This window comes from Saccopteryx leptura, chromosome 2 (assembly GCF_036850995.1).
Source record: "Saccopteryx leptura isolate mSacLep1 chromosome 2, mSacLep1_pri_phased_curated, whole genome shotgun sequence".
Taxonomy (NCBI): Eukaryota; Metazoa; Chordata; class Mammalia; order Chiroptera; family Emballonuridae; genus Saccopteryx; species Saccopteryx leptura.
The window spans coordinates 82,984,741-82,996,699 of record NC_089504.1 but is presented as its reverse complement, the minus strand read 5'-3'; the positions used below and the strand labels follow the sequence as shown (position 1 = coordinate 82,996,699).

Below are 11,959 nucleotides of genomic sequence, written 5' to 3'. Positions count from 1 at the left end.
CAGTGTCCTCCTATGTCCTTTTGGAGCCCTCCACTTCTCTTTATGCATTGTATACTACTGATCTCATGCTAACCTCTACCACTCTGAACCCCTTTTAAAGCATGCAATATTTTCTCTTCCTTTCTCATACATTCCCAAGAGACTATCATATAGGAAAAGTTCTGATGAACAAAACTGTAATGTGTTTTATTGACAAATAATGGTGAGGTGTTTTCCTTTTCATGGTGTTAAAACTGAAATTCATTTATTCATTTATTAAACAAATATTTACTGTGTTCCTGGTTGGCCTTATAAATGATCCAGTCCTCAACACTAAAGCAATAATGAACATTTCCATCAGTCAAGTCTCTGATTAGTAATTTCTTCATGGTGTATTCAATGATTAGAGGATACATTATTACACAAGGCAGCCATTCAACTCTTGGACAGTTACTAACTGCCAAAATGTCCTTCATTAGGGTCCTTTAAATTCTGTCTCCATTAATTTTTACCTCATATGCCTTCTGCACTCTAAAGAATAAACCAAATTTGTCCGACCTGTGGTGCCACAGTGGATAAAGCATCAACCTGAAATGCTGGGGTCACCAGTTTCAAAACCCTGGGCTTGCCTGGTCAACAATAGAAGCAACTGAGTTGATGCTCCCTACTTCTCCCCCTATTTTCTCTCTCTCTTCTCCTCTCTCTAAAAATTAATAAATAAAATTTAAAAAAATAATAAACCCAATTCATTTTGTCATATGCTAGCTCATCAAATGTTTTTTTTCTATTTCCAAAATTCTTTCTGACAGAACACAACCACACCACCACAATCACCACTTAGCATGTTATACCTCTCTGCCTACACACCAGGTTTTAGAATCATTCTTATACATAGCACTCAGAACTAATCACTTTACTTTAATTAACATCTGACAAATTGATATTCCAGAGCATATGGTACTATCATCCCTCCATTCTACATACTTCATACCTATTAATATAATCTAAATTTCATTGACTTTTACAACAGCCATGTTATGTAGTAATCTCATAATAAATTTCCCCATCAATAAATAACACTTTTTTTCTTTAAATAATTATTGTCACCTGTTATCACCATATTTATCACCCTGTTATCTATATATGCAAATGCAATTGATTATATTTTAATGCTAAGGTTTGTTTTGTGTATGTGTGTGTGTGTGTGTGTGTGTGTGTGTTTTAGTGAGAGGAGGAGAGGCAGAGACAGACTCCCACATGCACCCTGACCAGAATCCATCCAGAAAGCCCAGGAGGGGGCAATGCTCTGCCCATCGGGGGCATTGCTCCATTCTGAGCTCTTCTTAGGTACTGAGGCAGAGGCCATGGAGCCATCCTCAGTGCCCTGGGGCCAACTTTGCTCCAATTGAGCCATGGCTGTAGGAGGGGAAAAAGAGAGAGAGAGAGAGACAGAGAGAGAGAAGATGGGGGGGGATAGTAGAGATGCAGGTGGGAGCTTCTCCTGAGTGCCCTTACTGAGAATTGAACCTGGAACATCCACAAGCAGGCTGATGCTCCACAACTGAGCCAACTGGCCAGGGCCTATGATAAGGTCTTGAATATTACACAGACATAATAGAAGACAGGTGCATAGGTGAGAATCAATCACAACTTGATTCTGGACCTTGGATCTTAGAGAGAAATTTATGAACTCAGTCTCAAAGGCAAGAGAAGTTAAAGCAATAATAAATAAATGGGACTAAAATAAAAAGTTTCTGCACAGTAAAAGAAACTACCGCCTGACCAAGTGGTGGCGTAGTGGATAGAGCATCAGACTGGGATGGGGAGGACCCAGGTTCGAGACCCTGAGGTCGCCAGCTTGAGTGTGGGCTCATCTGGTTTGAGCAAAGCTTACCAGCTTGGACCCAAGGTCACTGCTTGAGCAAGAGGTTGCTTGGTCTGCTGAAGGCCCACAGTCAAGGCAAATATGAGAAAGCAATCAATGAACAGATAAGGTGTCGCAACGAAAAACTGATCATTGATGCTTCTCATCTCTCTCCGTTCCTGTCTGTCTGTCCCTATCTATCCCTCTCTCTGACACTCTCTCTGTCTCTGTAAAAAAATAAATAAAATAAAAATAAAATAAAAGAAACTACCAACAAAATAGAAATGTGACCAACCAAATGGGAGAAGACATTTGCAAACACCATCTCTGATAAGGGATTAATATCCAAAATAAAGAACTCATACAACTCAACACCAAACAAAGAATCTAAATAAAAAATGGGCAGGGGACCTGAACAGACACTTCTCTCACAAAGACATACAAATGACCAACAGATATATGAAAAGATGCTCAACTTCATTAGCTATTAAGGAAATAAAAATTAAAATTACAATGAGATGCCACCTTCATACTTACTTGAATGATTATTTTCAACAAGACAAGTAATAACAAGTATTGGAGAGGTTGTGGAAAAAACAGAACCTTCATTCACTGCTGATGGAAATGAAAACTGATATAGCCACTATGGAAAACAGTAAGGTGGTTCCTCAAAAATTTTTAAAAATATAGTTACCATATGACTCAGAAACCCTTCTAGCTTTTTACCTAAAGATTTGACATTAATTCTTAATAACATATGTACCCCTATGTTCACTGCAGTATTTATTCTTGGTGGTCAAAGTGTCCTTTGATTGGATAAAAAAAGATGTGGTACATATACCAATAGAATTCTATGCAGCCATAACAAACAATAAAATATTGATATTTGCAACAACACAGAAGGATCTTGAGACTATCATGCCAAGTGGAAAAATTCACACAGAAAATCTAAGTACCATATCATTTCAGTCATATGTGGGATATAAAACTGAGAGCAACAAATGAACAAACAGGAGAAATAAACAAAATCTCATAGACACAAACAGTATGATGTATTATTATACACTTAGAACCAACCCTCCTCTCTGACAGCTATCAATCTATCCTATGTATCTATGTTTGTTTTTATTTTGTTCATTAAATTATTTTGCTGATTAGAGTCCACATATAAGTGAGATCATATGGCATTTGTCTTTCTCTGACTGGCTTATTTCACCTAGCATTATAACTAATGCCTAGGTTTATCCATGCTGTCACAAAAAGTAAGATTTTCTTCTTTTTTATGGTCATGTAGCATTCCATTGTTCATTTGTACCAAAGCTTTTTTATCCACTCATCTACTGATGGGAACTTGGACTGTTTTTAAAGCTTGGCTACTGTAAATAATGCTGCAATGAACAAAGAGGTGCATATATTCTTTCAAATGAGTGTTTTGGGTTTCTTTGGATATATTCCCAGAAGTAGAATTGCTGGGTCATAAGGCAGTTCTATTTTTAATTTTTTGGAGTAATTCCATACTGCTTTCCACAGTGGCTGCACCAATCATCATTTCCACCAACAGTGCACAAAGGTTCCCTTTTCTCCACATCCTCAACAGCAGTTGTTATTTGTTGATTTATTGCTGATAGCTATTCTGGCAGATGTGAGGAGATATCTCACTGTGGTTTTAATTTTCATCTCTCTTATGATTAGTGATGTTGAGAATCTTTTTATTTATTTAGAAATTAAATTTAATGGGGTGACACTGATCAATAAAAGTTGTCTGTTTTTCATTCTTGAGTTGTTTCTTGCTTATCTACCAAATATTTAATAAAGCTATCACTCCTTTGTCAAATAACACACAAAAAAAATTACAAAGAACTCACTAGTATAACAACTATGTCAATAGTATCAACAATAATTGGTTGGTTGTTTTTGCAACTTGAGGCAAGGTCTTGTATCTGAGTTACCTCTTTGTCCCCTGTATCTAGTACAGTGCCTAGCACAAAGTAAATGCTTAATTCATAGCTGTTAAATAAATAAATACCTAAATTAGTACTTTGTTTTTAACTTTTATTTAATTCAGTCAGTGGAAAACTATTACTTGAACACCTCTTATGTACCAGATACTGTACAAAGCTGTGAGTGGACAAACATGATCCTTCCTCAAACCTTATAGTCTAACTGAAATTGAAGCAACTTACACACCTGATTATTGACACTATTATTATAACAGTGGGGATGAACAACACTACTGTTGAGTCACCATTTCCTCATATACAGTTTAATGTTTGAACAAAATTAGCTACTCTATAAAATTATTTAAGTTATAAAATTATTGTAAAGGGTATAAAACATGCAAAACATATAAATTAAGGTATAAGATTATAAAGTTATTTTTTTTAATTTGAATATTACCCAGAATAGATGTTCTTCCAGTCAAAAAATAAATTAGTCTCTCAAATGGACACATATACATCATTATATAAATCACATAAAGAATTTAGCAATTGTAGCATTGTTTTATTTTTAAATAAGATCTCTATTGTGTAATATAACTTCTTTGGGAACACAGTATTTTATGTTTGGTATCCTCTACAATACCGATCACTTTTTAAAAAAAAAATAGCATTCAATAAATGAGTTAATGCAATGGAAACAACTTAACAATAACCAGAATGGCAGTTAGGAAATTCAAGAACCCCATGAAATTATATGCAAAACTGTGTGCCTGAAGGCCACTTTATAGAATTCTTCAGTTTCATCTGAGTCTCAAAGAGTTCTATTATCCAAAATGGTTTTCTTCACTCAGAGTGTAGTGATTGAATATCAACAACTTGCCAGGCATTGTATCACAGTTCAGGCTTAGAATCTAAAATATTTTTTGTAAGTAATGAATATTAATTGTATCAAATTTTTACAGGTTCTTCTTTCTCAGATTCACATCATTAAAATTAATGCATGCTCTATTAAACATATTTACAGTCTAAATCAGTGTTAAATAGTATACAATCTTTTAATATGACATTTGCTGGTAAAATATATTTTAGAAATATATTTCAATTTGGCTTCATGGGAAAGCCTTTATGATGATAGAACTGATAGGGCTTGAATGAACAGTACACACACACACACACACACACACACACACACACACACCTTATTTAAGAAATATCTAGTGAATTGTGCTGCTCACACTGTTTAAACCATCTCTAATTCATCAACTCTTTTACACCACAGCTGGGTTTCTATTTATTTCTAACAATAACAATGAAGCTACTGTCCTTTGAAAAAATGATGACATGTAAAAAAAAAAAAAAACTTTATAAAATTGTTTTGTAAGCAGTTTTCTCAGGGACTTTCCACTGACTGAAATAAATAGCTTTCAAATCCTCCAGATGGAGAACAAAAAGTATTTTTAAAATCTCAAAAAAACCTATAAAATTTAATGACAATTTTTCTCCTTTGGAAATCTTATGATCTCCCTCAATGCATTAAGCATCATCTATCTAGATGCGATCAATATTTATCTGAACAGCCATTTAAATTTTCTGAATAATGTTATTTTTACCTTTGAGAATGACTACTATATTCTTGTCACAAACATATGACAAAGATTATTTCCCCAGATACAGGCATAGCATACTAAAATATTAAGTCCTCATCCACAATAGATGTTCACTATATAATATAAAAATTTCTATGTAGCATGATCTAAAAATTGCTATCTAAAAATGGTTAACTTATATGAATTAGGAAAATTAGGTAACCATTGACTTACAATTTCTACACTATATCTGAACTGAGCTGCAATTAGTGATAGTAGCCAGAAGATGGCGGAGTCTCATTTCCTAAAATTGACTTCATTAGTCTGTGTAATTCACAACATTCACTTTAAAGAGAAACGTTTTATTTATGGCACTGTCATCACAAATGACAGGTGTAAATGAAAAATGAGACATTTATTAAAATTAAGAAATTTAAAATTTTCAAAAGTTTTACGTTTTACTAATCATTTATATGTGAATAAAATATTTTAAAACATTTCTGTATAACTTTCCTCTCCAGTGTACAAAGAATTAGAAGGAAAGAAAAAGTTTAAAACAATAATTATTTAGATGTACCTCAATTTTCCAATTCTTCCTTTTGGTTAATTTTATATAGTGGATTGTTTCATACTTACAAATATATTTTATAACTATATAGTTCATTTTTAAATAAAATGAAAACAAGTATAGTTTTAAAATAGAAATTTCACAATGTATATTTTAGAGAGAAAACTCAGTATAAAATAAAACTATTTCTTGAAATGGCTTCATTCAAGGCACATATAATGCTTAAATACTTCTTTCACTTAATAAATGCTAATGAAGTCTTTAGATCTGAACATTTATTATACTGCTTGTAAAAAAAAACACAAAAAAACCCAGCATCTTCAAGGCCTGGTAATCCACTCACATACATAGTGAACACATTAATAGATGAAGTGTGGGTGTAGGTGTGTGGATGGTATTGTATCCCTTCTAGAAACACTCCAGAAAGGGATAATAGGCAGCAGATGTATTAAATATTGTCTTGATTCAGCCTGGAATAAAGCCTGCTACCAGTTATAGAATCTTTAGTGGAAAGGTAGGAAGAATCCCTAATCATCCCAGAAAAGGCATAATCCAACACTGGGTGAAAAGGCAACGCCGGTACCAACCCAGGAGTTAGGTAGGGAGACACGAAACCAGACAGCCCCCTTCCTGGAGAGGAATATGCTAGCCGTAATGGACTGATACTTAGTCTGGGACTTGAATCACCTCCATAAGAAGCAGAAGTGGTTTGCAGAGGGGAGAAAGCTGATTTACTTCCAAAACCAATTCCAGCTAAACTAAAATTTGATGCTCTCTGGGAAGCTGTATTTCCTAATTCTCCTGAGCTTGCTAGGTCCTTGGTGTCTGGTTGGTGATCTTTCCCATTTAGGACCTGTTCAATAGCTTGGACCACATCCCCTCTGCAGAATTGTAGAATGCCTTCTAACCGGTTACGCCTGTAACTTGGGAAAATCTTGGTAAGGATATCAAGAGGATCTCTTGGTCTTGAGGATACTGAGGGAAATCTGGATCTGGTAGCAGTGATTTTTTTGGCCCACTCACTTTCATTTCCTGATTCCAGATCAGAGGATGAGAGAGACTTGGGACTCTCTTCACCTCCTGATTGCTCTCCCCGGTGAGGAGACAGACTGCTATCATCCTTGTTTGAATTTTCTGAAATAGATGACCTAAAATTTTGCTTTCCAATGACACCAATAGACTGAGGAGATGATCCCAGGATAAGATGATGGGATTTGGAGACTGGTTCTTTTTGTCCACTCTGGCATGAGTCACATTTACTCTCTTTTTGTTCTGGGGAAAAAGAAAAAAAAAAAGAAATGAAATAAAGGAAAAACTTCCCAAAACAGTGCTGCTTATTCAAAAATAATGCTGTGGTGATTGCTGAGGGAAGAGGGCGGTATAGGTGGTAGAGGAAGGTATGATATAGCTGGGATAATGATGGACATAGACTTGACTTGGGTTGGTGAACACACAATATAGTGTACAGAAGAGGTGTTGTAGAATTGTGCATTGGAAACCTGTATAATTTTATTAACCAGTTTCACCTCAATAAATTCAATAAAAAAGAAGAAAATAATCTGGATAAAATAATTCATTTCCTCATAGAATATTAGTAATACTTGTTTACTGTAAGAAATTTTATTGAATAAGAATTTTAGAAGATCGTTCTGAAGTGCCAGTGTTGGAACAGTGGAAAAATGCTATTGATTATGCCATATCAAGATTATAAAATTATATAATATGTCAATGCAGTAGCTATTTAGGAGTCAAATATGAAAGTCTGCTGTTACCCTAAACTGTTGATGTAACACCAACATCTCACCCTGTTTGCCCTGCCTTGGAAATTTGAGGTCTTACTAAATGTTACCCTAGTTTTGTTGTTATCCAGGTATTTTTTCTTATCAATGACCCCATGAAAAAAGAACTAAAAAAAATAGTTATGTTTAGATAAAAAATCAAAAGAAGAGAATCTTAGAATGAAAATGAACATTTTAATAACTAATGCTGTATTTTTGTTCTTGGTTTTTTAATGCTCATGTTTCAGATTCCAATTAAGTTACCTGAATAATTTAAAATATATAATAATAAAAACAAAATTGTGTACTTCATTTTGACTACTGCAATACCATTGTCAAGTCATACCAGTCACATATATCAATTTATGTGAGAGTTGATAACAGTTGGTATTTTTTATAATCCTCTGTGAAATAAGAACTTTTTTTTCCAACCCCTAGGAAAATATCAAGAAATCAGGTTAGTCAAATTGTTTCTAACAGAAAACTGGAAACTGCATTATTGTACTATTGCAATCTGTATGGATCTTAAAAATATGTGCTAAAAATAACATACTAAGCATTGCCTCAAATCTTAACTCCCTTCCAATATTAAGGGAAATTTTCCAAGCACATTTTTACACAACAATCTCATTTTTCTACCTCAGCAAGTTGAGCATATGAATATTAATAAAACAAGAATATCTTTAAGAAAATAATAATGCATATATTTACTAAATAGTTTCTACTTTGGTTTATCCTATAAACATATTTTATCTCTATTTCCATTTTAAAAGAGTAAATTGTCAAGGGGTGGTGAGAATATTTCAGTCAAACTTTCTTCTTCTACAAAGTTGATCAAATATTGCCTAAAGCAGTTATTTCAACCACAATTTTCAAAACACTTATGTTTTCTAAAAGAGATGTCCCAAATTCTTCAGAAATATCTATGGTGTATTATAAAATTAAAGTAAGTATACAGTTTAACACTTTGATCATTAAGCTGTTTTGATATAAAACATATAACTAAAGAAAAGATGTTGCTCCTGAAAAATTACAAAGACTCTAGACTCTAGTATTTTCAACTTTGAATAAAACAATAAAAGTCCACTAATGAGGTCTGCCAGGTGGAGATGAATTGGCATTAGTCTGCCATTCCATTTTAATTATAAGTATGATTCACTAAATAAGATCCCCTGAACATGCGAAGTATCAAAATATCATCTCTAAAGCAATTTATGTATATTTTTGTTATTACATTGTACTCATGGAATATAATATAATGCAATGAAATACTGATTGCATGAAACTAGACAATAAGGTGTCTTTAAAATACTGATATCATTTATGTAATCTGTTTTCTCAGCTCCTAGAGCTCATTTTACTTCTTTATTTTTATCACTGTATATCACATCTTGTAGTTTTTTGAAAAACAGTTTCCTCATTTTGAATATAAGGTTCTTTTGCATAAGAATATCATATTCACCTCTGAATCACCGTTAGTCTTTGTCTCATGAATGAGTAAATTAAATAGAATACCTTCCTATGGTACATGGACATTGTGTAAGAGGAGGCAGTCAGTTTAGAAAAGCCATGAAACTAGTCTTTCAAAAACAAGGTCAACTGAGGCAAACAATAAAGGAAAATAATTGACCCTATAAAACAGAACGGTTTGGTACCCCTCCAAGAAAAACATATAAGTTGGTATCTATCAGAGGGTTGTCAGCCAAATCTGTCAATTTAGTTAACAGAATTTTAACTTTTACTTCTCTTTTATAGCTATTTTGTTTAATAACTTTGTTCTTCAACCCTCTTTGATTTTTCATGAGAAATGTGTAAAATCTATTTTGTCCACTGAAATAAACTAGAACATGGGCAAAAAATGGCATAAGTAAAAAATTATATATACCTTATTAAAATACAGAGATAGTCTTTTTTTTCAAAAGTACATCCTGTGATTTAAGATCTTCAATTTTCACAATCCAGGGGCATTTTATGAATTAATAACTTACTGTATCATTATTGTATAATTTCATCTGATACAATCTGTCTTGGATTTATACAAAAACACTAAAATAACACTCTGCTACTGGGCCCTGTGAAGAACTATCAAATTCAGTAAAATACAGTGGGATTTACACTAGCAGGAAAAGTTAATTTGGGATAACTGTAGCCAAATATATATCTCCTAACACGGTTTATGAAAGTGATTTGTAGTTGATAAGTAAGAGAAAATAATTAAAACTCCTTCGACAAGAAATCCCCAATATTGGACTTTGAAATTTTTTTCGCTATTTTTACATATCTGGAAAAGTTTGTTATTTTTTTCCCCCTATGAGAAGAGTTGAAACGTCAAATATTAGAGCATTCCAGAATTTAAGAGACTGACAAATGGGGATTGGCGTGGAACGCCTAAAAATTTGAAGCGAATGGCATAAAAAGCAGCTTTGGTAGATTTCAGTCTCTTTCCCACTACTGGCTGGCTCCAAAAATTTGTCCCACAGGTAAAGAACCGTACTCTCAACTATCAATGAGTTTCCCACATAAGATCAGAAGATTAACTCCAGTTTTACATATGAAAACAGTAGAGCAAACTCAAAATGCAGCTCCTCTCACTAATAGGCTCTTCACTGGATGCTCATTTAGGAAGTTCTACTCACACAAAGTTATAGAAATTAGGGTGCAAACTCCATTCCTAACAAGAGTTGCTCAGCTGATGACTCACCTTTCCCTTTTTCATTATCTAATCCTATCACCTTGAGGAACAGAAAGCTTTTTCAAAGTGAATGTGATGGGTCTCAACCACCCATTAACGTCATAGTGCAAAGCGATTTCCCAGAACTTAAACAAAAGTTTCTTCATCTAAACTTTTATTGCCCGTCTCCAGGGCACAGCTGCTTGTTTCAAAAAGTTTTTCTCCAAAACAATTATTTCTTCTTTTGCAAAGAGGAAATAAAAGGCAAACTCACCTTGTTTTTCCTCTGTGTAATCTGGCTGTAAACCCTCGAAAGCAGGGGTCCCCAGACCACCAGCCTGTCTCAAGGCATCCAGTCCCAGAGCAGTCACCTCCGCGGGGACGCTCGGCGCCTGGGAATTCTCGGTTCTGCTGCTGCTTCCGGAGGTCCGAACCTCGGGCCCCGAGTGACTAGCGTACAGGAACTTCTGCAGCCCTCGGGCCTCACTCTCCTCCTGGGCCTGCTGCCGGCGCAGCGCCACCTGGGCGGCCATGACGCGCTGGCGCTCAGCAATCAGGGTGCACTTGGCACAAGCGCAGTCCCTCCAGCGGCAGAAGCGCTTGTGGCCCTTGAGCGCCGACACGACGCCGTGGTTGCGACAACGGGCGCACTTGGGAGTCCGCGGGTAGCCGCAGCCCAGCGTGCCCACCGGCCCCTGCAGCCCAGGAGCGGGCGGGCAGCCTCCGCTTCCCGCCGTGGAGGCGGCGGCCGCGGCTGTCCGCAGAAAGAGGCTGGGAGGCCGCAGGAAAGTTGGAGGAAGCGGTATCCCTGGGGGTACCGGCAACGCCGATGACGGGCGCGGAGGGGCCGCTGCCACCAGCCCCGGGGCCAGGTGAGGTCGCCCGTTGCCGCTGCGATCTCTGCTACCACAGTGGGACTGCTCCATTCCCGAGAGGCGTCCGGAGAGGGTTAGCCACAGGAAAGTGCGCTGTCCACAGCTCAGCCGGCCGGGAAGCGCGGGCCAGGGGGACCGGCCGTGGTCCCGCTGCCTCTCACCCGCACACAAAGTTTGACACAGTTTCTCAGTGAGTTGGGGATCACCGCTTCCTGGAGCTGGAGGCTCTAACATGCAGATGTCCAGTGAGCTTCTTACAGTCCCGGGGCGCTAAGTGAAGCTTCTATGCTCTGTGAGCCTGCGGAGCCAAAGGGAGACCTGGAGAAGCCACCCCGCCCACCGGGGCTGCGGGCCAAGCTCTGCAGCACCGGAGCGGGAAGGCCCGGGGCGGAAAGTGGGGGCCGTCTGGGAGGAGGGGCGATGAGAGACACAGGAAACCTTCATGATAGGCTACCAATACCTATTCCCCAAAGAAGCCCTTTTCTCCCACTTGCTCCCCCCTTGAATTCCTCAACGTTTATTTTTGTAAAATAATCTTCGAGTTCGCCCATGCGTTTTACTGACCTCAAATTAAGCAATATTTTAAGTTCTCCTTTCCCCAGTTTCACGTTTCTAAGCAAGTTTGAAGATTTGAAATGTGGAGTTCGGTTCTTTCCTTTTCCCAGATGAGGTTTTCAGGAAGGTATAGCATGGTCAAT

At 36.7% G+C, this 11,959-nt stretch overlaps 1 protein-coding gene across 1 annotated transcript; it reads right to left on the bottom strand.

The window, feature by feature from the left end:
* Positions 1-6,385: 6,385 nt before the first annotated feature.
* On the bottom strand, positions 6,386-11,579 carry LOC136393049 (doublesex- and mab-3-related transcription factor A1-like). Its single transcript, XM_066365714.1, has 2 exons — positions 10,661-11,579; positions 6,386-7,209 (listed from the first exon to the last, which is right to left on the bottom strand). Exons 1-2 carry the CDS (start codon positions 11,493-11,495, stop codon positions 6,386-6,388), a joined length of 1,659 nt encoding a protein of 552 aa, XP_066221811.1. The 5' UTR covers positions 11,496-11,579.
* Positions 11,580-11,959: the final 380 nt, after the last annotated feature.

Excerpts from the sequence above, each read along its gene's own strand:
- LOC136393049 (XM_066365714.1), bottom strand. The coding sequence starts at position 11,495 with ATGTTAGAGCCTCCAGCTCCAGGAAGCGGTGATCCCCAACTCACTGAG. Across the intron at positions 7,210-10,660 it reads TTACACAGAGGAAAAACAAG|AACAAAAAGAGAGTAAATGT; the intron begins GTGAGTTTGCCT and ends CTTTTTCCCCAG.